This window comes from Schistocerca gregaria, chromosome 1 (genome assembly GCF_023897955.1).
Source record: "Schistocerca gregaria isolate iqSchGreg1 chromosome 1, iqSchGreg1.2, whole genome shotgun sequence".
In the NCBI taxonomy this organism is placed as follows: domain Eukaryota; kingdom Metazoa; phylum Arthropoda; class Insecta; order Orthoptera; family Acrididae; genus Schistocerca; species Schistocerca gregaria.
Window position 1 is genome coordinate 1,002,175,049 of NC_064920.1, and position 23,212 is coordinate 1,002,198,260.

Sequence of the window (23,212 nt, forward strand, 5' to 3'; positions counted from 1 at the left end):
AGTGCCTGGCAGAGGGTTCAGTCAACCACCTTCAAGCTGTCTCTCTACCATTCCACTCTCGAACGGCACGCGGGAAAAACGAGCACTTAAATTTTTCTGTGCGAGCCCTGATTTATTTTATCGTGATGATCATTTCTCCCTATGTAGGTGGGTGCCACCACAATGTTTTCGCAATCGAAGGAGAAAACTGGTGATTGAAATTTCATGAGAAGATCCCGTCGCAACGAAAAACGCCTTTGTTTTAATGATTGCCACTCAAATTCAAGTATCACGTCTGTGACACTATCTCCCCTATTTCGCTATAATTCAAAACGAGCTGTCCTTCTTTGTACTTTTAGGATGTCATCTGTCAGTCCCACCTGATGCGGATCCCACACCTCATAGCAATACTCCAGAATAGGGCGGACAAACGTGGTGTAAGCAGTCTCTTTAGTAGATCTGTTTTACCTTCTAAGTGCTCTGCCAATGAATCCGTCTTTGGTTTGCTCTACCCACTATATTATCTATCTACTCGTTCCAATTTAGGTTATTTGTAATTGTAATCTATAAGTATTTAGTTGAATTTACAGCTTTCAGATTTGTTTGACTTATCACGTAACCGAAATTTAGCTGATTTCTTTTAGTACTCATGTGATTAACTTCACACTTTTCCGTATTCAGGGTCAACTGCCACTTTTTGCACCATACAGATATCTAAATCATTTTGCAAGTCGTTTTGATCATCTGATGATTTAACAAAACGGTAAATGAGAGCATCATCTGCAAACAATCTAAGACGGCTACTTAGATTTTCTCCTATGTCGTTAATATAGATCAGGAAGAATAGAGGGCCTATAACGGTTCCCTGTGGAACCCCGGATATTACTTCGGTTTTACTCGATGACTTTCCGTGTGTTGCTACGAAATGTGACCTTTCTGGCAGGAAATCACGAATGCAGTCGCACAACTGATGCGATACTCCATAGGCACGCAGTTTGGTTAGAAGACGCTTTTGAAGGACGGTGTCGAAAGCCTTCTGAAAATCTAAAACTATGGAATCCATTTGACATCCACTGTCGATAACATCTATAACTTCATGAGTATAAACAGCTAGTTGTGTTTCACAAGAACGATATTTTCTGAAACCCAGCTGACTATGTGTCAATAAATCGTTTTCTTCGAGATACTTCATAATGTTCGAATACAGTATATGTACCAAAACCCTACTGCAAATCGCCTGTAATTCAGCGAATTACTCCTACTTCCTTTTTTGGGTATAGGTGTGACTTGAGCAATTTTCCAGTCTTTAGGTACGGATCTTTCTGTGAGCGAGTGGCCGTATGTGATTGCTAAATATGGAGCTATTTTATCAGCTTACTTTGAGAGGAACGTGACTGGTATACAATCTGGATCAGAGGCCTTCCATTTATGAAGTGATTTAAGCTGCTTCGTTACACCGAGGATGTCTGCTTCTATGTTTCTCATCTTGGCAGTTGTTCTTGTTTGGAATTCAGGAATATTTGCTTCGTCTTCTTTGGTGATGACTTTGAGAAAATTTTCTATTTAGTTTTATGAATGGCCGCTAGCTGTATTTGTAGAAAAGAGTAAGATAGTGTGGATGAATAGGGAGAACACATCAGTAATGTTCCGATAAAGCATTAATACTGTCTTGCCTGACGCAGCCACGTTGTTTAAATATCAATAACGTTGCAAAGCGATATGAAATGAAATGGCATGCAACGGTTGTAGTAGGGAGATCAAATGATCAACTTCGGTTTATTGGAAGAATTTTGGGGAAGTCTGGTTCATATGTATAAGGAGACCGCGCATAGGACGTTAGTGAGACCTGTGCTTGAGTACTGCTCGAGTGTTTGGGATTCGCATCAAGTCGCACTGAAGAAGAACATTAAAGCACTTCACAGGTAGGCTGATACATTTGTTACCGGTAATTTGGACAACGTGCAAGTATTACGGAGATGCTTCGTGAACTCAAAAGGGAATCTCCAGAGGGAAGACGACTTTCTTTAAGTAAGACACTACTGATAAAGTTTAGAGAACCAGATGACTGCAGAACGATCCTATTGCTGCCAACATACATTTCGCGTAAGGACCACGAAGATTCTGTATGAGAAATTCGGGCTCATACGGAGGCAAGTAGACAGTCGTAAGTCTGTCGCTTTATATGCCAGTGGAACAGGAAAGGAAAGTAATGACTAGTATTAAAACAGTATACTATCCGCCACGCACCACAAGGTGGCTTGCGGTGTATGTATGTAGATGTAGACGTAGATCTTCAGTTGCCATATGGTCCTGATCAACGCGTAGTTGTTCGGGAGAATATAAGTGTCTCAATTGAGGTAGCGCGATCCATATTCGGTGCATCCCGTTACTTAGCTACTTTGCCTTGCAACTTACGTTGCTTAATTCCGTTCGCGAGCTACCCTGATAAGAAGACCTTGCTGCAGACCATGTTGCAGTTGCTCCATACAGTCTTCCTAACTTTTTGGTACCTCTCCATTGTTTTGGCGGCATTTTGTAACTTGAGTTGTATATAACTTTGCTCTTTGTTAATTTCATTGTGATTATGTAACCCTGTATGTGAACTGAGAAGCTCTTTGTGTTTTCCCTATTTAGTTTTTAGAATTTTTGGTGCCAGGTTGTTGATACACATGTATTTTGTTTTCTTTAATTATCAGTTTCATTATTACTAGTATTTCTATTATTATATGGGTGAACACTGTAATATAGTCGGTTGCCCACTGTGTCTGCAGGTACGCCGGCAAGATGCGGACGGCGTGCATCATGGTGTGGCCCGACGGGCCGAGCAACGTCTCCACCATCGACTACGTGTGAGTACCAAGCGTGCGCTCCAGGATAGCTCCTAAGTGATAAAATACACTGTGCTGTGCTAGGTAACTGATACTGATCAATAAATATTATAAGTTCGGGGCTTAATATGAGCTTACTCCAATTTAATAAGTAATGTCCTTAGTTACATATGTGAAGCGTACTCGAGAGCTGCCAAGTTTTATGAACCATGATTATACCACCATCGTGCGACTTTTGCATACGATGGGAAAGTTTCAAATTCGAGTGTATGCGTACCGCATGCTCTAAGCCAAAATCACACAAATAAGCAGGTCGGCCATATGTTCATTGCTAGCTCGTCATCAACTAGCCCGTGGGTGAACAACACCAACCATTCCCATCCTGTATCGTTACTGGTGACGAGAAATAGTGCCTTTATGCTGACATAAGCAAAAGAAAAGACTGGCTGAGCCAAAACAAATCAGTAACTCCCTGTAAAAATATCTGCGTGCATCCAGAAAAGTTGATGTTATGTGTCTATTGGAACAGTGACGGTGTGGTATACTACGAATTGCTTCCCTGTGGTGTGACCATCACTGCTGACATATATTGTGAATACGTGAGACGTCTTGCAAACACAATCCAAGAACAACTACCAGGATTACTGCGTGAGGTCATGCTACTCCACGACACCACCCGCCCGCATTCTGCTAGACTGACAAAAAACACTATACGGTTGTTGGGTTGGGAAGTCATTTAGATTTTCACCTTTTCCGCTCTCTGTCGAGCATCCTTCAGAAAATAGCTTTCCGGATCAAAATTAGCTTCAAACATACCTCAACGAGTTCTTTACATAAAAAACCACGTGATTTCTACAGTCGTGGAATCTAAAAGTTACCCCAGCGTTGGTAGACTGTTGTAAATAGTGAAGCAGAATATATTATTGACGCCTAACGTCTCCGTTATGTGTACCTATTGTTTTAATACACACTTGGAAAAACGCTACGAAGGTACGCATCAACCTAGTAACTACAATGGATTGACACTTCCCGCGCCAGTACACAGTTTCCGGTGTTTCAGGTTGGAAGTTGGCACAGTTCCTGCTTATCCGTTTCATGTACTCGTGCTGCCTATAAAAATACTGTAGTTACAAATAAGTTTACATTTTTAAGTTGTCATTGTTTACAACTGTTTCACTCGACCCTTTGTCTTTTCCTATCTTATGCTAATATTTTCATATCTGCTTTCGAGTACAACCAGCATCCATTATAATCAATGTGGTCCATTGTAAATACAGGACATCGGCTGGTCAAATATTCATCAAAGAAAATCACCAAACAGCCGTACTTTATGAGAAGTTATCTTACTTAGACAACCATTTTCGGCGTCTCACTAATACCATTTGCAGGTCCCTCTACATTCAAAACGGGTACACATGTAGTGTGTATCAGGGTATACTAAAGTTGACTTTACAGAAAATTAATCATTATAATAAAAGTCCTTAAAACCTACAAACTATAATTTTCAGCGTTAAGACAAGTACTTGTGCACACGCAGCACAACAAAGCAGAATATGTACACATATCGGTTAGCATTGAAACTATTTTGACATCAGAGTTAGAACATGCCAAACATTGAAGAAGACCAAAAATAGGCAATAAATAATCAGAAGCACAAACTAGTAGAGCTTTTCAAGTTGTTTTTCCCTTTCTGTACACATACATTCTTTTATTTTTTGTAATTATTGTTTACGTTTCATTAATATAAAAACCTACATAATTCTTATAGATGAGAAACATTCTAGTCGTTAGGAAAACCGATACTCATTCAAAGTAAAACGTCACGATATAAGCTATGAAATACACACTACTACGCATATCTATCGTCTAAGTATGGTTACCAATGGTGAGATATCAAAATTAGTTGTCTCAACATCAAAACCGCAACAAGACGCAAAACCTAACAGCCGACAAAATGTTAAGTGAATAACAGTGTGAGAAGAACGTGCAAGGAAAATTCACAAAATACCTATAAAGTATAATATGATACGTAACAAATCAAAAAATAGAAACATAAGACATAGTGTCCCTAAAATCAATTAATAGGCTGGCAACATCTGGAGTGAAACAACCTCAAAATCTCAACTGACAATGTGCTTAAGCCCAGTACTTAAGGAACACACTGGCACAAAATTGTGAGCGACTAAGGAGTTGTTAAATGATCTCATACTATAAATCTATAATGGAATGAAACAGTACTAAATCAAAACCTTGTAAATGGTGAAGAAAGTCAAAGCGATAAAATAAACAATGTATCAGCGGAAGCCTACGTATGCCTGGAGTCTCGAGACACACAGTACAACTTGTCACTCACAACAGTAGCACATAATATACTCAAAACTCACAGCTGTCATCAGGTCGGAATCAATCCATGATCCATAACAATCATAAAATACTCGTATATGGTAAGAACACCACAACATTCCCCAAAAGGTGTATCGTGAAATAGAGGTCACAAAGCTAGAACTTTACTAAACCAGCTAAACACAACCTATGAGGTGCAGTCAATAAATACTGAGTCCCACACATGTAACTTGGAGGATAAACCGAATTCGGTCTAAAAACGTAACCGGCTAAAATTGGTATGCCAATGAGTTTATTGCAACAAGCTGAACTACTCGTATAAGGAAAGAGCAACAGCCTCACCATTCTAAATATCGAGAAGACATCACTATATAAGGAAAATCCCCTCATAGATGCGTACAAGCTTACAAAAGACCAAAACAGGATCAATAATGAAAGCTTGATACATACCAATAGTATGGAGAGTTATACAGCGAGATGCAGAGAGTTGCAGAACAACGAATATCTATGGGATATACTGACGCTCTTAACAACAAGGTACCTAACATGTGTCACATCCAGACAAACCATTGTGTTACTGTAATAGTAATGTAGCACATGCATACTAAGAGTCGACGACTAAAGACTACAGTTAGAGAAAAGTGTTGAATATTTAAATCATAATGGTCAGACCTGAGAACGTGATTAATAAGTAAGTATACATATATAGGTAAACAAAGATAAGAGGAAAAGACAGCGAAATAACAAAATATAACATACAACAATAACAGAGCAATACTAGGCACTTCTACAAAACTTTTGAACAAAGCCTCCAAAAGTACCAACCACATACCTTGTGCTTCAAGAATAAAGACGGAAAATTAGCACTAAAAGACAAAGAAAACTGTGAAATATTAGCTATGTATTTTAATGAGTTGTTAAATTGTGAGGACTAAGAACAAACGTTCCAGAAGTAAATCCAGGATACCCTCACACAAACTCAGAACCAACCAGAACAGATGAAATTCAAAATGTCATTAAAGATCTAAAGAATGACAAGCCCCCCGGCGATTTAGTAACTGCTGAAATGTGGAAAATTGCAGGTGCGGCAACAACCGAGAAGCTACATGGAGTCTAGTCTTGCTGCAAACAAGCCTACTTCCTGATTCAACGTGCATGACGTGGCTTCGCGATCCTGCATAGTAGAGCGAACAATGTGTCAGTCATAGCGCAGTCTACTTGAGCCCGTTAAGATCTTGCATTATGCTAAGACCCTTCTGAACCTTTCAATTCCATATTCTCATGACAGCCTTTGTATCCCAGACACTGCGAACACCACTGTGGTAGAGCGGTGAGCTGCAGTATCAATACATCATGCAGTTTTTCTATTTTGCACATTCTTTTCACACACAACCATCATTCAGATGCTATTTCCCAAAGAGGAATCCGCTGAATAGTCATTGCTTTTATACAGAATATGGATGTAGATACCTCTACGAACTTTGTCTGATTTCGCTGAAGCTCAAATCATTTACATATACATCCATATAGTAAACTTTACGCAAATTATTTGCATGCTGCCTTCATGGTGTAGCAAATCTAAAGACTAGAAGTGTAGTTTTCCATGCATATACCAGAGCAATGTAATAATCTCTCTCCTCTTGATAAGTGTAAATTGAGAAATAAAGAATTATATTTAGCTATAAATTTTCTAAGGTCTTATCGTATTCCGACAGCAAAATGAAATGAAAAAAATATTAAATAGGAAAGACTTCCCTAAAGTGTTATCTATCTCGACACAATTTTGCTTTCGGCTTCTTAGGCCATCATCAGGTAGCGACTGAACGTCACAAACAGAGATAAAATGAAGGGCTGCAATGAGATCAAAGTTACGCCAACACTGAACTTATTAGAGGTAGAGCACAAGCTAGGACTGGAGAAGGAAATCGGCGGTGCGCTTTGGAGAAGAGCCAGTCCAGCGTTTACCTGAAGAGATTTAGAGAAATAGAGGAAAACCTGAATTTGTGCACATAAAATGTATTCCCAGTCTCGAATATGGACAACCATAAGCTGTATAAGGGAATGGCAACAATGAAAGTTTGTGCCGGACGAAGACTCGAACCCGGATTGCCTACACGTCTTGCGGCTATCCGCGTACGACTCGCAGTCGGCCTCACACTGCTGTTTGTCCTCGTTCTTCTGGCACAACCTGTCCCCGTACACACATCGAGTAATTCCCGTATAGGGAAGAACATTTTAACAAGTCGCTGTCCGTTATCGGCAGATAAATACGACATTGCAGTGGCTGTGTTGTTATGGTGATCAGTGCAATGCTTCTTCGAACGTGCGTGAATGTCCTAAGAAACATTACATGGTTCTTCTTAACAACATAGGCACTGCAATATCGTCTAAATCTGGGTGAATGGACGGCGCTCTTCGAAATGCGGTTCCTGCGTCTTAACCCCTGCGTCATCTCGCTCGATACAGATAAAATGACGTGTGGACGTACACAGAATACCTTAATTGTACAGAAAATACAAACGATATGAAAAAGATGGCACGTACAGTTTTTACAAAGGGAAATATTTCATTTATTTCTTGCAGAAATACTTACATGTAAGTGAAATTGACAGATGAAGTTTTCATGTGAATGTCGTTAATTTTAACTTTCACCTTTTGTTGTTTTATTTTTCATTTTTAATTGGATGTAAATATTTCTGCATGACAAAAAAATGTAATACTTTCCTTTACAATAAATGCACACATCAAGTTCCTTTATAACTTTTGTATCTTGTGTAAAAGAAATGTCTATGTAACTTTGGTTTGTTTATAAAGAACTTTCTGCGACCAGTCACGACTTCCTTTTGTTTATGTCTTATACTACACATTTCAGGAAATGATTCCCATTTTCAAGTGTGTATTTCTCTGTACTACCCCATTCTTTCGTAATACTTTCGATGTGTGAGGTTCTGCTTTCTTTTGTTGACTTTACTGCGATATATAAAAACACGCAATTTTTAGTTATTGTTTTTCATATGTAGTTAGTAGCGAAATTTGGAAGAACTTGTACTTACACTTGTCTTGTGGTCCATTTGTGCAGAGTTTCACACATGTTAAACATCACTCACAACTTTCAGTGCACAGAACATATTCAGAATAGTGGACATGAACAAACAATTACAAAACTGTATTTAGATGTAGCTGACAGAGATAATATTAAAGGTCCTCCTCAGACATGCTTTTGTAGAGATGCTAGTTATCTCATCAATGTGGATTACGATTTGCTTACAACTATTTTACAGCGGTATTTATTTCTATGTGTTACTACTTTTATGTAAGTATATTGTCGAAGTATCTGAAGAAATTCGCCTATTCAGTTCCTAGTTTATCGATTAGGATTTTTTCTTCGTACTTCCTGTAATGTGTATACCTCTCCAGTTCTTCAAACAAATCCATTTCATGCCCTTCATTGAGTCAGTGGAGTAGATTGTCATTTTGCGCTGCCTTTCCAAATGGCGGCCCAGTATTGTGTATCTGTGTGTCTGTTGCGTGTGTAGGTTTTTATGTGTTCTGGGTACCTGGTGTTGAAATTTAGTCCTTTTTGTCCTAGGTACCCTGAAGCGCCAAAGAAACTGGTATAGGCATGCATACTCAAATACAGAGACATGTAAACAAGCAGAACACGGCAGCTGCTGTCGGCAACGCTTATATAAGACAAGAGCCTGGCGCAAGTGTTAGATCGGTTACTGCTGCTACAACGGCAGGTTATCAAGATTTAAGTGAGTTTGAACGTGGTGTTATAGTCGGCGCACGAGCGTTGGGACACAGCGTCTCTGAGGTAGCGAAGAAGTGCAGATTTTCCCGTATGACCGTTTCACGAGTATACTGTAAATATCAGGAGTCCAATAAAACATCAAATTTCCGACATCCTTGCGGCCGGAGAAAGATCCTGCTCGAATGGGACCAACGGCGACTGAAGAGAATAGTTCAACGAGACAGTACTACAACCCTTTCGCAAATTGCTCCAGATTTCAATGCTGAGCCATCAGCAAATGTCAGCATGCAAACCATTCAACGAAACTTCATCGATATGGGCTTTCGGAGCAGAAGGCCCACTCGTGTACTCTTGACGACTGCACTACAAAAGGCTTTACACCTCGCCTAGGGCCGTCAACACCGACATTGAACTGTTGATGGCAGGAAACATGTTGCCTGGTGAGACGAGCCTACTTTCAAATTGTATCGAGCTGATGGACGTGCACGGGTATGGAGACAGCCTCATGAACCCATGGAACCTGTATGTCAACAGGAGACTGTTCAAACTTGTGGATGCTCTGTAATGATGTGGGGTATGTGCAGCTGGAGTGACATGGAGTCCCATATCACGTACAAGTGGTTGGAGATCTCACGTAAGTATCTTGTATGATCACCTGCACCCATTCAATCCATTGTGCGTTCAGACAGATTTGGGAAATTCCAGCAGGACAATACGACACTCCACACGTCCAGAATTGCTACAGAGTGGCTCCAGTAATACTCTTCTGAGTTTAAACACTTCCGCTGTCCACCAATCTCTCCAGACACGGACATTATTGAGAATTTCTAAGATGGCTTCCATCGTGCTGTTCAGAAGAGATCACCAACCCCTCGTACTCTTGCGGATTTATGGACAGCCCTGCAGGATTCATGGTGTCAGTTTCCTCCAGTACTACGTCAGACATTAGTTGAGTTCATGCCACGTCGTGTTGCGGTATGTCCGTGGTCGCGACATTACATAGCTGTACCAGTTTCATTGGCTCTTCAGTGTAGAACAAGAGCATTCCTGGCATGCTACTTTGTATGTTCCAGAATCTGAGTATGGGTCATAATTACCCCTTATTGTTATGTATTAGTTTTGTTGTAGTTTATTTGATGTAAAAAATCCAACTTATAATTCGTGATTTTTGAAAGTATTTGAGATCTTCTGCGATATATTGCCAATGTCCGAGGTGCATTCAAGTTCTAAGGCCTCCGATTTTTTTTCTCCGGACTGGAAAGAGATAGAAACATGCTCATTGTTTTAAAATGAGGCCGCGTTCATTGTCAATACGTCCCAGAGATGGCAGCACCTTACGGCAGATGGAATTTTGCCGCCAGCGGCGAGAATGAGAACTGTTTTAAATACTTAAAATATCGACGTTTTCATTACTTGAACAGCGTGCAATCATTCGTTTTCTGAATTTGAGTGGTGTGAAACCAATTGAAATTCATCGACAGTTGAAGGAGACATGTGGTGATGGAGTTATGGAGGTGTCGAAAGTGCGTTCGTGGGTGCGACAGTTTAATGAAGGCAGAAAATCGTGTGACAATAAACCGAAACAACCTCGGGCTCGCACAAGCCGGTCTGACGACATGATCGAGAAAGTGGAGAGAATTGTTGTGGGGGATCGCCGAATGACTGTTGAACAGATCGTCTCCAGAGTTGGCATTTTTGTGGGTTCTGTGCACACAATTTCCATGACTACCTGAAAATGCGAAAAGTGTCATCCAGGTGGGTGCCACGAATGCTGACGGACGACCACATGGCTTCCCGTGTGGCATGTTGCCAAGCAATGTTGGCGCGCAACGACAGCATGAATGGGACTTTCTTTTCGTCGGTTGTGACAATGGATGAGACGTGGATGCCATTTTTCAATCCAGAAACAAAGCGCCAGTCAGCTCAACGGAAGCACACAGATTCACCGCCACCAAAAAAATTTCGGGTAACCGCCAGTGCTGAAAAAATGATGGTGTCCATGTTCTGGGACAGCGAGGGCGTAATCCTTAGCCATTGCATTCCAAAGGGCACTACGGTAACAGGTGCATGCTACGAAAATGTTTTTAAGAACAAATTCCTTCCCGCACTGCAACAAAAACGTCTGGGAAGGGCTGCGCGTGTCCTGTTTCACCAAGACAACGCACCCGCACATAGAGCTAACGTTCCGCAACGGTTTCTTCGTGATAACAACTTTGAAGTGATTCCTCATGCTCCCTACTCACCTCACCTGGCTACTAGTGACTTTTGGCTTTTTCCAACAATGAAAGACACTCTCCGTGGCCGCACATTCACCATCTGTGCTGCTATTGCCTCAGCGATTTTCCAGTGGTCAAATCAGACCCCTAAAGAAGCCTTCGCCGCTGCCATGGAATCATGGCGTCAGCGTAGTGAAAAATGTGTACGTCTGCAGGGCGATTACGTCGAGAATTAACGCCAGTTTCATCGATTTCGGGTGAGTAGTTAATTAGAAAAAAAAATCAGATGCCTTAGAACTTGAATGCACCTCGTATAGGAAGCTATGTATAAATTAGTTTTTGTGTTGGTTTACTGTGGTGAACTTTCTTCATGTAAAAAAAGAAAAAAAAGTTCTGGTAAGTTCCTGTGGGACCAAACTGCTGAGGTCATCGGTCCCTAGGCTTACACACCACTTAATCTTTCTTAAAGTAACTTTCGCTAAAGACAACACACAACCATGCCCGAGGGGGGTTTCGAACCTTCGACGGAGGGAGCCCAACGAACCGAGCCAAGGCGACCCAGACCACGCCGCTACCCCACGCGGCGTTCTTCATTTTATGTAAGGCTCTGTCAACCATGGAAGAAGTATAGCCATTACCAACTGCAATCTGTCTCACTGTATTTATTTCTGGTAGCATGTTTTCCTTGCTTCATAGGTATTTTATTTTAGTTACCCTCTGTAGCACTGATCGGTATACCACCTATTTATGAATGTCCGAGTGTTATATGAGTTATTATCGATGTGTATTGTTCACTGGAAGTCGTGAGTGACGTTTAGCATGTGTGAGACTCTGCACAGACGGACCATGAGAATACTGCAAGTTCAAGTTCTTCCAAATTTCGATACTAAATACATATAAAAATCGATAACTAACTACAAATTGGGTGTTTTTATATCCTGCACTTAAGTCAACAAAAGAAAGCAGTACCTGACACATCGAAAACATTACAAAAGAATGGTATAGAACAAAGAAATACACACTTGAAAATGGGAATCATTCTCCGAAACGTGTCGTGTAAAAGTAAATAAAAGAAAATCGTGACTTGTAGCAGAAAGTTGTGTACAAACAAACCCATTCTTTCCACAGTCGCAGGCTTTCAAAAAACCATTTATAATATACAAAATCACACTATATAACTCGCATGTCATTTTATCTTTATTTGCGACATTCAGTTGTCACCTGACGATGGTCTAACAAGCCGAAAGCCGGTTTATGACCAAACAAATAATATTTTACGGAACATTAGGTTCAAAATGGCTCTGAGCACTATGGGACTCAACTGCTGTGGTCATTAGTCCCCTAGAACTTAGAACTACTTAAACCTAACTAACCTAAGGACATCACACACATCCATGCCCGAGACAGGATTCGAACCTGCAACCGTAGCAGTTGTACGGTTCTGGACTGCGCGCCTAGAACCGCGAGACCACAGCGGCCAACGGAACATTAGGGAAGTGTTTCCTATTTAATATTGTCGTGGTCTGCCAATCACCAACGGAGAATTCGATAAATGTTTCAAATAGTACACAACGCGAGATACATGCCGTATTTTACGGAATTTTTTGTTTGGTCATCAGTCTACTGACTGGTTTGATGCGGCCCGCCACGAATTCCTTTCGTGTGCTAACTCTTCATCTCAGAGTAGCACTTGCAAACCTACGTCCTCAATTATTTGCTTGACGCATTCCAATCTCTGTCTTCCTTTACAGTTTTTGCCCTCTACAGCTCCCTCTAGTACCATGGAAGTCATTCCCTCATGTCTTAGCAGATGTCCTATCATACTGTCCCTTCTCCTTATCAGTGCATTCCACATATTCCTTTCCTCTCCGATTCTGCGTAGAACCCCCTCATTCCTTACCTTATCAGTCCACCTAATTTTCAACATTCGTCTATAGCACCACATCTCAAATGTTTTGATTCTCTTCTGTTCCGATTTGCCCACAGTGCATGTTTCACTACCATACAATGCTGTACTCCAGACGTACATCCTCAGAAATTTCTTCCTCAAATTAAGGCCGATATTTGATATTAGTAGACTTCTCTTGGCCAGAAATGCCTTTTTTGCCGTAGCGAGTCTGCTTTTGATGTCCTCCTTGCTCCGTCCGTCATTGGTTATTTTACTGCCTATGTAGCAGACTTCCTTAACTTCATTGACTTCGTCACCATCAATCCTGATGTTAAGTTTCTCGCTGTTGTCGTTTCTACTACTTCTCATTACCTTCTTCTTTCTCCGATTTACTCTCAAACCATAGTGTGCACTCATTAGACTGTTCATTCCGTTCAGCAGATCATTTAATTATTCTTCACTTTCACTCAGGATAGCAATGTCATCAGCGAATCGTATCATTGATATCCTTGCACCTTGTATTTTAATTCCACTCCTGAACCTTTCTTTTATTTCCATCATTGCTTCCTCAATGTACAGATTGAAAAGTAGAGGCGAAAGGCTACAGCCTTGTCTTACTCCCTTCTTAATACGAGCACTTCGTTCTTGATCATCCACTCTTATTATTACCTCTTGGTTGTTGTACATATTGTATATGACCCGCCTCTCCCTATAGCTTACCCCTACTTTTTTCATGATCTTGAACAGCTTGCACCATTTTATATTGTCGAACGCTTTTCCCAGGTCGACAAAGTCAGATGGTAAGTCGCCAGACTCATATATTCTACACACCAACGTGAATGCCGTTTTGTTGCCACTTCGCGTAATGATTTTAGAAATTCTGATGGAATGTTATCTATCCCTTCTGCCTTATTTGACCGTAAGTCCTCCAAAGCTCTTTTAAATTCCGATTCTAATACTGGATCCCCTATCTCTTCTAAATCGACTCCTGTTCCTTCTTCTATCACATCAGACAAATCTTCACCCTCATAGAGGCTTTCAATGTATTGTTTGCACTTATCTGCTCTCTTCTCTGCATTTAACAATGGAATTCCCGTTGCACTCTTAATGTTACCACCATTGCTTTTAATGTCACCAAAGGTTGTTTTGACTTTCCTGTTTGCTGAGTCTGTCCTTCCGACAATCATATCTTTTTTGTTGTCTTCACATTTTTCCTGCAGCCATTTCGTCTTAGCTTCCCTGCACTTCCTGTTTATTTCATTCCTCAGCGACTTGTATTTCTGTATACCTGATTTTCCCGGAACATGTTTGTACTTCCTCCTTTCATCAATCAACTGAAGTATTTCTTGTGTTACCCATGGTTTCTTCGCAGCTACCTTCTTTGTACCTACGTTTTCCTTCTCAACTTCTGTGATGGACCTTTTTAGAGATGTCCATTCCTCTTCAACTTGAAACGTCCCCTTAGAAAAATTGTACAAGGCTGGTCTATGTGAAACGTCCTCTTTGAACAATTATACACGACTGTGCTTAAACTGACACACAATATCTTTAGCGCAACGCAATCTGACTTCCAAAAATCCCTACGAAAGAATGGCCCTGACTAGCATTAACATATACGTTTCACAAATCACTTACCTCCCAAAAATCTTCGTTACTCAAGCTACTGCAATACAGCGAGCGCCACTACTGCCAGCTAAATAAAAGATTCAAACTACTGAAGGCACTTACTACTGATAGGCTTAGTTAGCAAATGAAAGATTTTAATAGAGAACAAACAATGTATGTACCTCACTAGTCATAATACACTCCTGGAAATGGAAAATAGAACACATTGACACCGGTGTGTCAGACCCACCATACTTGCTCCGGACACTGCGACAGGGCTGTACAAGCAATGATCACACGCACGGCACAGCGGACACACCAGGAACCGCGGTGTTGGCCGTCGAATGGCACTACCTGCGCAGCATTTGTGCACCGCCGCCGTCAGTGTCAGCCAGTTTGCCGTGGCATACGGAGCTCCATCGCAGTCTTTAACACTGGTAGCATGCCGGGACAGCGTGGACGTGAACCGTATGTGCAGTTGACGGACTTTGAGCAAGGGCATATAGTGGGCATGCGGGAGGCCGGGTGGACGTACCGCCGAATTCCTCAACACGTGGGGCGTGAGGTCTCCACAGTACATCGATGTTGTCGCCAGTGGTCGGCGGAAGGTGCACGTGCCCGTCGACCTGGGACCGGACCGCAGCGACGCACGGATGCACGCCAAGACCGTAGGATCCTACGCAGTGCCATAGGGGACCGTACCGCCACTTCCCAGCAAATTAGGGACACTGTTGCTCCTGGGGTATCGGCGAGGACCATTCGCAACCGTCTCCATGAAGCTGGGCTACGGTCCCTCACACTGTTAGGCCGTCTTCCGCTCACGTCCCAACATCGTGCAGCCCACCTCCAGTGGTGTCGCGACAGGAGTGAATGGAGGGACGAATGGAGACGTGTCGTCTTCAGCGATGAGAGTCGCTTCTGCCTTGGTGCCAGTGATTGTCGTGTGCGTGTTTGGCAGCGTGTAGGTGAGCGCCACAATCAGGACTGCATACCACCAAGGCACACAGGGCCAACACCCGGCATCATGGTGTGGGGAGCGATCTCCTACACTGGCCGTACACCTCTGGTGATCGTCGAGGGGACACTGAATAGTGCACGGTACATCCAAACCGTCATCGAACCCATCGTTCTACCATTCCTAGACCGGCAAGGGAACTTGCTGTTCCAACAGGACAATGCACGTTCGCATGTATCCCGTGCCACCCAACTTGCTCTAGAAGGTGTAAGTCAACTACCCTGGCCAGCAAGATCTCCGGATCTGTCCCCCATTGAGCATGTTTGGGACTGGATGAAGCGTCGTCTCACGCGGTCTGCACGTCCAGCACGAACGCTGGTCCAACTGAGGCGCCAGGTGGAAATGGCATGGCAAGCCGTTCCACAGGACTACATCCAGCATCTCTACGATCGTCTCCATGGGAGAATAGCAGCCTGCATTGCTGCGAAAGGTGGATATACACTGTACTAGTGCCAACATTGTGCATGCTCTGTTGCCTGTATCTATGTGCCTGTGGTTCTGTCAGTGTGATCATGTGATGTATCTGATCCCAGGAATGTGTCAATAAAGTTTTCCCTTCCTGGGACAATGAATTCACGGTGTTCTTATTTCAATTTCCAGGAGTGGATATATAGCAGTTCATGACACCATTTCTTACAAATTTCAAAACTCCGCCATCTCTCTCCCCACATCCACCACTGCTGGCGGCTCACCTCCAACTGCGCAACGCTACGCGCTGTTAGCATCCAGCTGCCACTGCCCAACACTACAATGGCGAGTATTACAACAATTCCAACCAGCCACAGACTGCACACGGCACAGCCAGTGATTTTCATACAGAGCGCTTCGTGGCGGCGGCGTTACCAATAAAAAAACCTAAACAGCCTACTTACATAGCCCCCATGCTCCCCACAAAAAAATTTACAAATTGTTTTGGGCAGTGGCCAATACAGATTTGAAAAATTTTTTCACTATTATAATTACAATAACAAAGAAATGAAATGCACACACTTATCGATACAATGTTGGTCAAAAGCTAAAATTTTCGCACAGTCCATATAGACAGTCCTGATCATTCATCACAGTAAAATAGCAGTGTCTTTCTCAAAGACTGAGCAATAAAAGAAAATGCACACAGAATTAGTGGATTTCCATGCAGTCTTGAAGAAGTAGTGTTGTCCTTCCAACGGAAAGACAGTGCTGACTCTTGACATGCAGACAGGTAATGGGCCACAACAGAGCAAACCCACGGCAGTCAGTCGAAGTGTTGAAGAATATTGGTAGGTAGGTCAACACAGAGTAGACCCATTGTAGTCCTGGTAGAGATTACGGTATTGGTGGGCCACCAGAGGTGCAGACCCACTGCAGTCCTTGTAGAAATAATGGTATTGGTGAGTCATCAAAGGTGTAGACCCACTTCAGTCCTTGTAGAGATAGACAGTAGCCATCTGTTGCGACTGTGCAGGTGCACAATCACCATCGAAGAGTCTTGCAGAGAATATAGCAAGTCCATCAACCACTACTTGTGCACGCACAAAGTTTTTGCAATTGTCCTTAGATCCAGCAATGCTGTTAACCAGTCCCTTGCTGAATTGTAAACACACATGCAAACACTATCAGTCCCTACTTCTCACATAATGTCCATATACTATGACCAATAGAAACGTGTGCAGTGAAATGGAACTTGCAAGTTACTTAATTTGATGAACTGGTGTCAATTACAATTTTATAACATAAGAATACAATTACACAGATACAGAACATCATGAAAACATAATAATACAGATAACATTTGTACTTCTTGGAGATTTCCCTTCGTTCTTCATTATTTCAAAAAGTGCTACCTATACCTGCTTTCTGTACTTTTTTCGTAAAACTTCTCAATGCATTTCTTCCAATTCATCGCAACTCATTCTCTTATATAGTCTACCCCCTCTTAAACTAACTTAAATCTACTGAGCTCAAATGCTAAACTAACAGACGAGGCAATGCAGCAGCACAAAACAATTAATACAAGCAATGACAAAAAAGTGCAAGTAACCAAAGCAAGCAGCAATAAATGTAATAACTTATACCTAAACATGACAAACCCACAAGCAGAAAAAATAGTACACTAAAGACAACAATGCAGATAAGGGAAAGTTATAATCACATCTTAATGACTATGTAATTAAAGTGGTGCACCACAACTTATTCTATGAAATAAATTACCAAGTACTTGAAAAGAAAATTATGTATGCAGTTCCTGTTACTAGTCCCTTCTTATTGTTCTTTCCTTTCCAAGTGCTCCTTTTTTTTTTTTTTTTTTTTTGAAGAATGTGGATCATAAAATCGTTATTTAATAGATCTGTTGACAGAAAGTGTTCACATTAGCAAATGCATTTAATTTTATTTTATAAGCCCAATGCTGCAACACAGCTGGAAACTAGATATCAAATGGAATAAGCAACTATGGACAAAGCATAAAAATATCATTCAATAGTCATGTGACATTTCATAAGTTAGTAGAATTCTCTCAACTCTCATAGAAAGACGTTTGTTATAATCAGGTGTCAGATGTAAGTATCTTTCTCAGTAATGAGCGTGTCGTATTTGCGGTGCTTCCTACAAAGGAATGTCAATAGCGAGGATAATGGCCTCCCTTCTTTTTTACCTGTGCCTCTGAAAGGCACAAACTAATGGCTTTCTTTTGTCAGGTGGTTGTCACGCAGCTGGGTGCCCGCGACGCATTACGTGCAGGTGGTCACTTAATTGTCTTACCGAAATATTTACGACACCAGTTTCCGCTACAGTGGCAGTCTCATATTAAAAAAATTCACAGGTCAAGAATTTGCATTACAAATCTGTAGAAATAAAATCATTTAAAAATAATAGTGTTCAAAAATTTTCGACAGCATAGTGATACATTCACGCAAATACATAGTTTTCATAACTCTTAAAGTACGATTCCTGGTTTCCAACAACCTTTTTCACAAACCAGAGTCCCTAACCACTACTCATTATTCCTTACCTTATTCGTCGACACTTCTTCAATATTTCATCATAACAGATACGTAGCATAACCAAATAACTCATATAGCATCAGCTTACACATACCTCAGCAGCATAATACATATCGTCGTCGTAAAAATAACATCATAACACCTCAGTCAATTCTCAAAATCGTCGTAGCTTCCTCTAATAATTTCAAAACCTAAAAAAAATGCTCTGCTAATGTCAAAAGTGTCATCTACCTCAAACGTACCTTAAAAATCACAGTCTCATACCAAATATGTCATTCAAAGCTCTCATAGTATCACAGTGGTTCCGAAAAAATATGAACAGTCCACAAAGTACAGACAAAATACAATTTCGTAAGTGTGAATTTATCCAACTGTGTAATTACGTAAACATCTGTCACTGATGTAGTAAAATGAATGTTTATCTCTTCCAGTTAAATGATCAGAGAGCTGTGTAATTTATGTGTTAGAGAAATATGGTACCGATGTGTAAAGTTGTATAAGCAAATACCATATTAGCTAGGACTCCTTGTGTTTGCTATACACATGGTACACAAAGTAAGCGTGTACCCCCCTGAGGATTAATGTAATTATACCCTCAGGTGTTACAGATTACAGCAATGGAATGAAATGAATCACGGAAATCTTTGATTCATTCTACTTCAAATATCTTTAAAAATAAATGTTTTAAGTACAAAATTAATCACTCAAATACGTGTACTGTAGCGCTAAACTGTGTGTCTTGTTGTAAGATAATCTCTGTGGAAGTGTCGTAGTTATCGTCCTCCGAAAGCTAAGTTCTGCAGAAGTCAATGTACTCACCTCATGATAATCAAAAGTGAAATGCTTTGCGTATAGATATCGTAGTTACTACGCTTATTGCCATGATGAAGTAAGTACTGTACTGTAACGTATTGTTGTGCTAGAGAAAAGGCTGTCTCATTGTAGCTATACCACAAAGTTACTACTAAAACATGTTTTCATTTCCGGAAGAATTCAGAAAAACTGTGCAGATATAAAACAGAAATATCGCAAAAGCAACATTGTAAATTGTCACTCATTAGTAGCTTCGTGATATAATTGTGTAGCTGTGAAATAAACTAACCACTGTGTCATCTGATATCTTGCAGAAAGTACTTTAAATCAGGAATGTATTTTCAAGTAAACCAAAATGTTGCATTAAAATCTCATTAACAGTATATGTTCTAAGTATGTAAGGCTTATAGTCGTTACGTAATCGTGCAACTAACAAGCAAGAATGTACAAATAAGAACACTTTGTCGTCTGTTCACTATAAAAATGCATTCGTAATTTCTGTTTAAAAATGTTCCCTAGGTTCTAGACTGGATAGTTAACTTCAAAACATTGTTGCATGTTAACAGTTTCTCAGTGTGACAAAGCGTACTAGAAATGTGAAGTGAAATGTTTTATGGCAAAGACAAAGTTAAAAAGCAGATTATCTTTCAATAAACGGTTTTACATGTGAAATGTAGTACAATCCTTTACTCTTCCTAGTACGCAGTCAACTGAAAAGCAATTACCATGTTTTATACGTCGGTATGGAATGCTAAATCTTTTCTCAAAGTTAGTGTCTCTGTTATTTTTCTCTGAGCCAGCAGGCGCAGGTGGCTGCCTGCGGTGCGAGTCATTGTCTGGTTCTCTGTTGGCGCGCACCGTTATTGGGATTGGGAGATCTAACTTCTACAAATTCACCTTGCCGAGAGGGCCCAGCTCTGTTTGAATCGCGCCAGTTCTGATGAAATTCCGGTGTGTCGTTACGATCATATCCTCTGTCGTCATGTCGGTAATTTCTGTAATTTCTTTCTTGTTGGTCACGTGGTGGAGAATTTCTCCCTGAATCGTAACTGCGTGCTGGACCGTTGCGTCTGAAGTTATTCTGTCTCCCTTGATAGTAATTATTTTGGTTCCCATATTTTTTGTTTCTCTGATTGTCTCTGTGATAGTCACTACCGCGGAGAGGTGATCTTTCCTTGTAATTATTACTACTCTGCCAACGGTTGTCATACGGGTGGTGTCTGTTTTGGTCGCGATTTGTATTATGAGAATAGCCTTGTCGTGTCCAGTGATTATTTCTTTCATCGTGGAATTGCGACGGATGTGACCTGTAATTGTTGTGTTCCTGTTTTCGCGTTCCGCGATTGTCAATGTCAATTTCTAATTCTTGTAAGAGCCCCTGAAAAGCTTCAATGTCGTCTTTGCAACGTCCTGCCAAAATAATATGCCGTAAATGTTCAGGTAATTTGCTTAAGCAAATGCGGATGAGTTCTGAAGGGCTGTGAGGCTTTGAAAGATACTGATTCTTATATAACATGTCTTCGAAATATTTCACAAGACTGGAAAATTCAGATTGTTCGAAATGTTTCATCATTATGATGCCATGTTTTACTCGGTCTTGTGTAGCTTGAGACCAATATGCTGAGAGGAAGGCATGATAAAATTCTCCTTCACTGTGGCAATCGTGAATGACCGATCGCATTCTTACAGCTGGTTCATCCTCCAAGTAGCCACACATAAATTATAATCTGTGTTCTAATGACCAGTTGGGAGGAAAACAATGAGAGAATTGATGAAGCCACGCTTGTGGATGAATGTCGTTGCCAGAATTCTTAAATGTTTTGAATTTACGTGTAGTAATGAACAGCTTATAGTCAAAATCATCATGTCGGCGAGTCGCATGTCGGTCATTGTTACGTCGTTTCGGCGGGTCCATCTCAAAATTCGGTGTACCTTGCCAATTTATTTCATAATTTCCGAAGTTTCCTGTGTTATTATTTTGTGGTTGTTCTGTATTTCTATGTCCCTCTTCCCGTACTGGTGCGCGAGTGTCCTCTGAAATATGTAATTCTTGTATTACTTGAGCCAACTGATCTTGCACTTCCCGCATTTCTCTTTTGTGCTGTGTGTTGATTTGATTTTGATTCTGTTTGAATTTTCTAATTTGTTCATACTCTTCAGTGTCAGTGAAGGCTACTGGTTTTGTGTCATTCAGATCATCATCTACCTTTGTAGATAAGTTAGTGAACTGATCTGAAAGTTCGGCTACTTTATCAGATAGTGAAATTATTTCCTCTGTGTGTTTTTCTAAACCAAGTTTCAGAGTGTCCAATTGTGTTGAAATCGTATCTACTGTGTCCTTTAAGTTTTCCTGAGTTCTTGCAAGTTGCGTAACTGAATCGGTGGATGCAACTGAGTCCATTTTAGCTTGCAAGGTGTCGTGATTTTCACGAACAACAGTTTGCAATTCTTTTATGGCTGCTTCGTGATTCTGTAATGAGTTTTCATGCCGCGAAAAAATAGGTTGAAAATGCTAACAAATTTGTGTTTTTACGTCATTACAGATTTTTTGACATTTCGATTCAATGTTATGTAACTCAGTAGTTAAATCTTCATGTGTTTGTTCAAGTGTGGTGTCTAACTTCCGAAGATTATGTTCCATTGTGTCCAACTGTTGCTGTGTTTGTCTCTGATTTTGTTCCATTGTGTCTAACTTTTGAAGATTATGTTCCATTGTGGCCAACTCTTGCTGTGTTTGTCTGTGATTTTGTTCCATTGTGTCTAACTTTTGAAGATTTTGTTCCATTGTGACTAACTGTTGCTGTGTTTGTCTCTGGTTTTGTTTCATTTGTTGCATTAATTGCAATAATAATGTATTAGTGTCTGGAATCTGATCATCTATGCTTTTCGGCAGTGCATTTGCCCCGGCAACATTCACACTTTGACAACCAGAAAATGTGTCTCGGCTTATTTGAGAAAACGGTGAGGACGCAAAACCTGAATGTACAGTATTTCCAAGATTGTGTCCTGTCATATCGGATTCCTGACGCGAGTTGTTGCCGACCAATCGATCGATAATGCTTCCCTGTTCACTAACTGTTTCACTCCCTACACCATTATTTGCAGCACGCTCCATTTCCCTATGCACAATTAGCAAATTACTTCTTTGAACATTAGTTAATTCATTACTCGGTGGCGCTAACACACTGCTTTCGTCTTCACTGTCATTTCTCAGTTTACTTTGGAACCTAGTATTACGTTTTTCACACGCCATTATTGTCACAATATTTCACACGATAACACAGAAAAGCACAATTTAAAGAGCAAAAACAAGAGAACACATTAACGTAGCACTGAAAATAATATCTCGTTAATTGCAAGCGCAGCTGCGAAATACTTGCTGCTAATCTACATGCATGCCACAACTGTTTTACTGTACAACAATGGAAAACTACAACTACAAAGGAAATTCTCTCTATAATTACGCGCTAGCAATAAACAAAAGCTACACTAATTACACAAACTACAAGAAAAAAATCAGAAGATTCCAGTGAGGTATCCTCGGCTAAGGGTCGACATATGAAACGTCCCCTTAGAACAATTCTACACGACTGGTCTATGTGAAACGTCCTCTTTGAACAATTATACACGACTGTGCTTAAACTGACACACAATATCTTTAGCGCAACGCAATCTGACTTCCAAAAACCCCTACGAAAGAATGGCCCTGACTAGCATTAACCTATACGTTTCACAAATCACTTACCTCACAAAAACCTTCGTTACTCAAGCTACTGCAATACAGCGAGCG

At 40.8% G+C, this 23,212-nt stretch overlaps 1 protein-coding gene across 1 annotated transcript in view; it reads left to right on the plus strand.

Moving 5' to 3' along the window:
- The window catches only part of LOC126284506 (tachykinin-like peptides receptor 86C), a 186,491-nt gene that overhangs the window by 114,060 nt on the left and 49,219 nt on the right, over window positions 1–23,212 (plus strand). Inside the window, exon 2 of the mRNA XM_049983525.1 lies at window positions 2,751–2,828. Coding sequence (XP_049839482.1) covers window positions 2,751–2,828 — 78 coding nt within the window. The remainder of the gene's footprint in view (window positions 1–2,750; window positions 2,829–23,212) is intronic.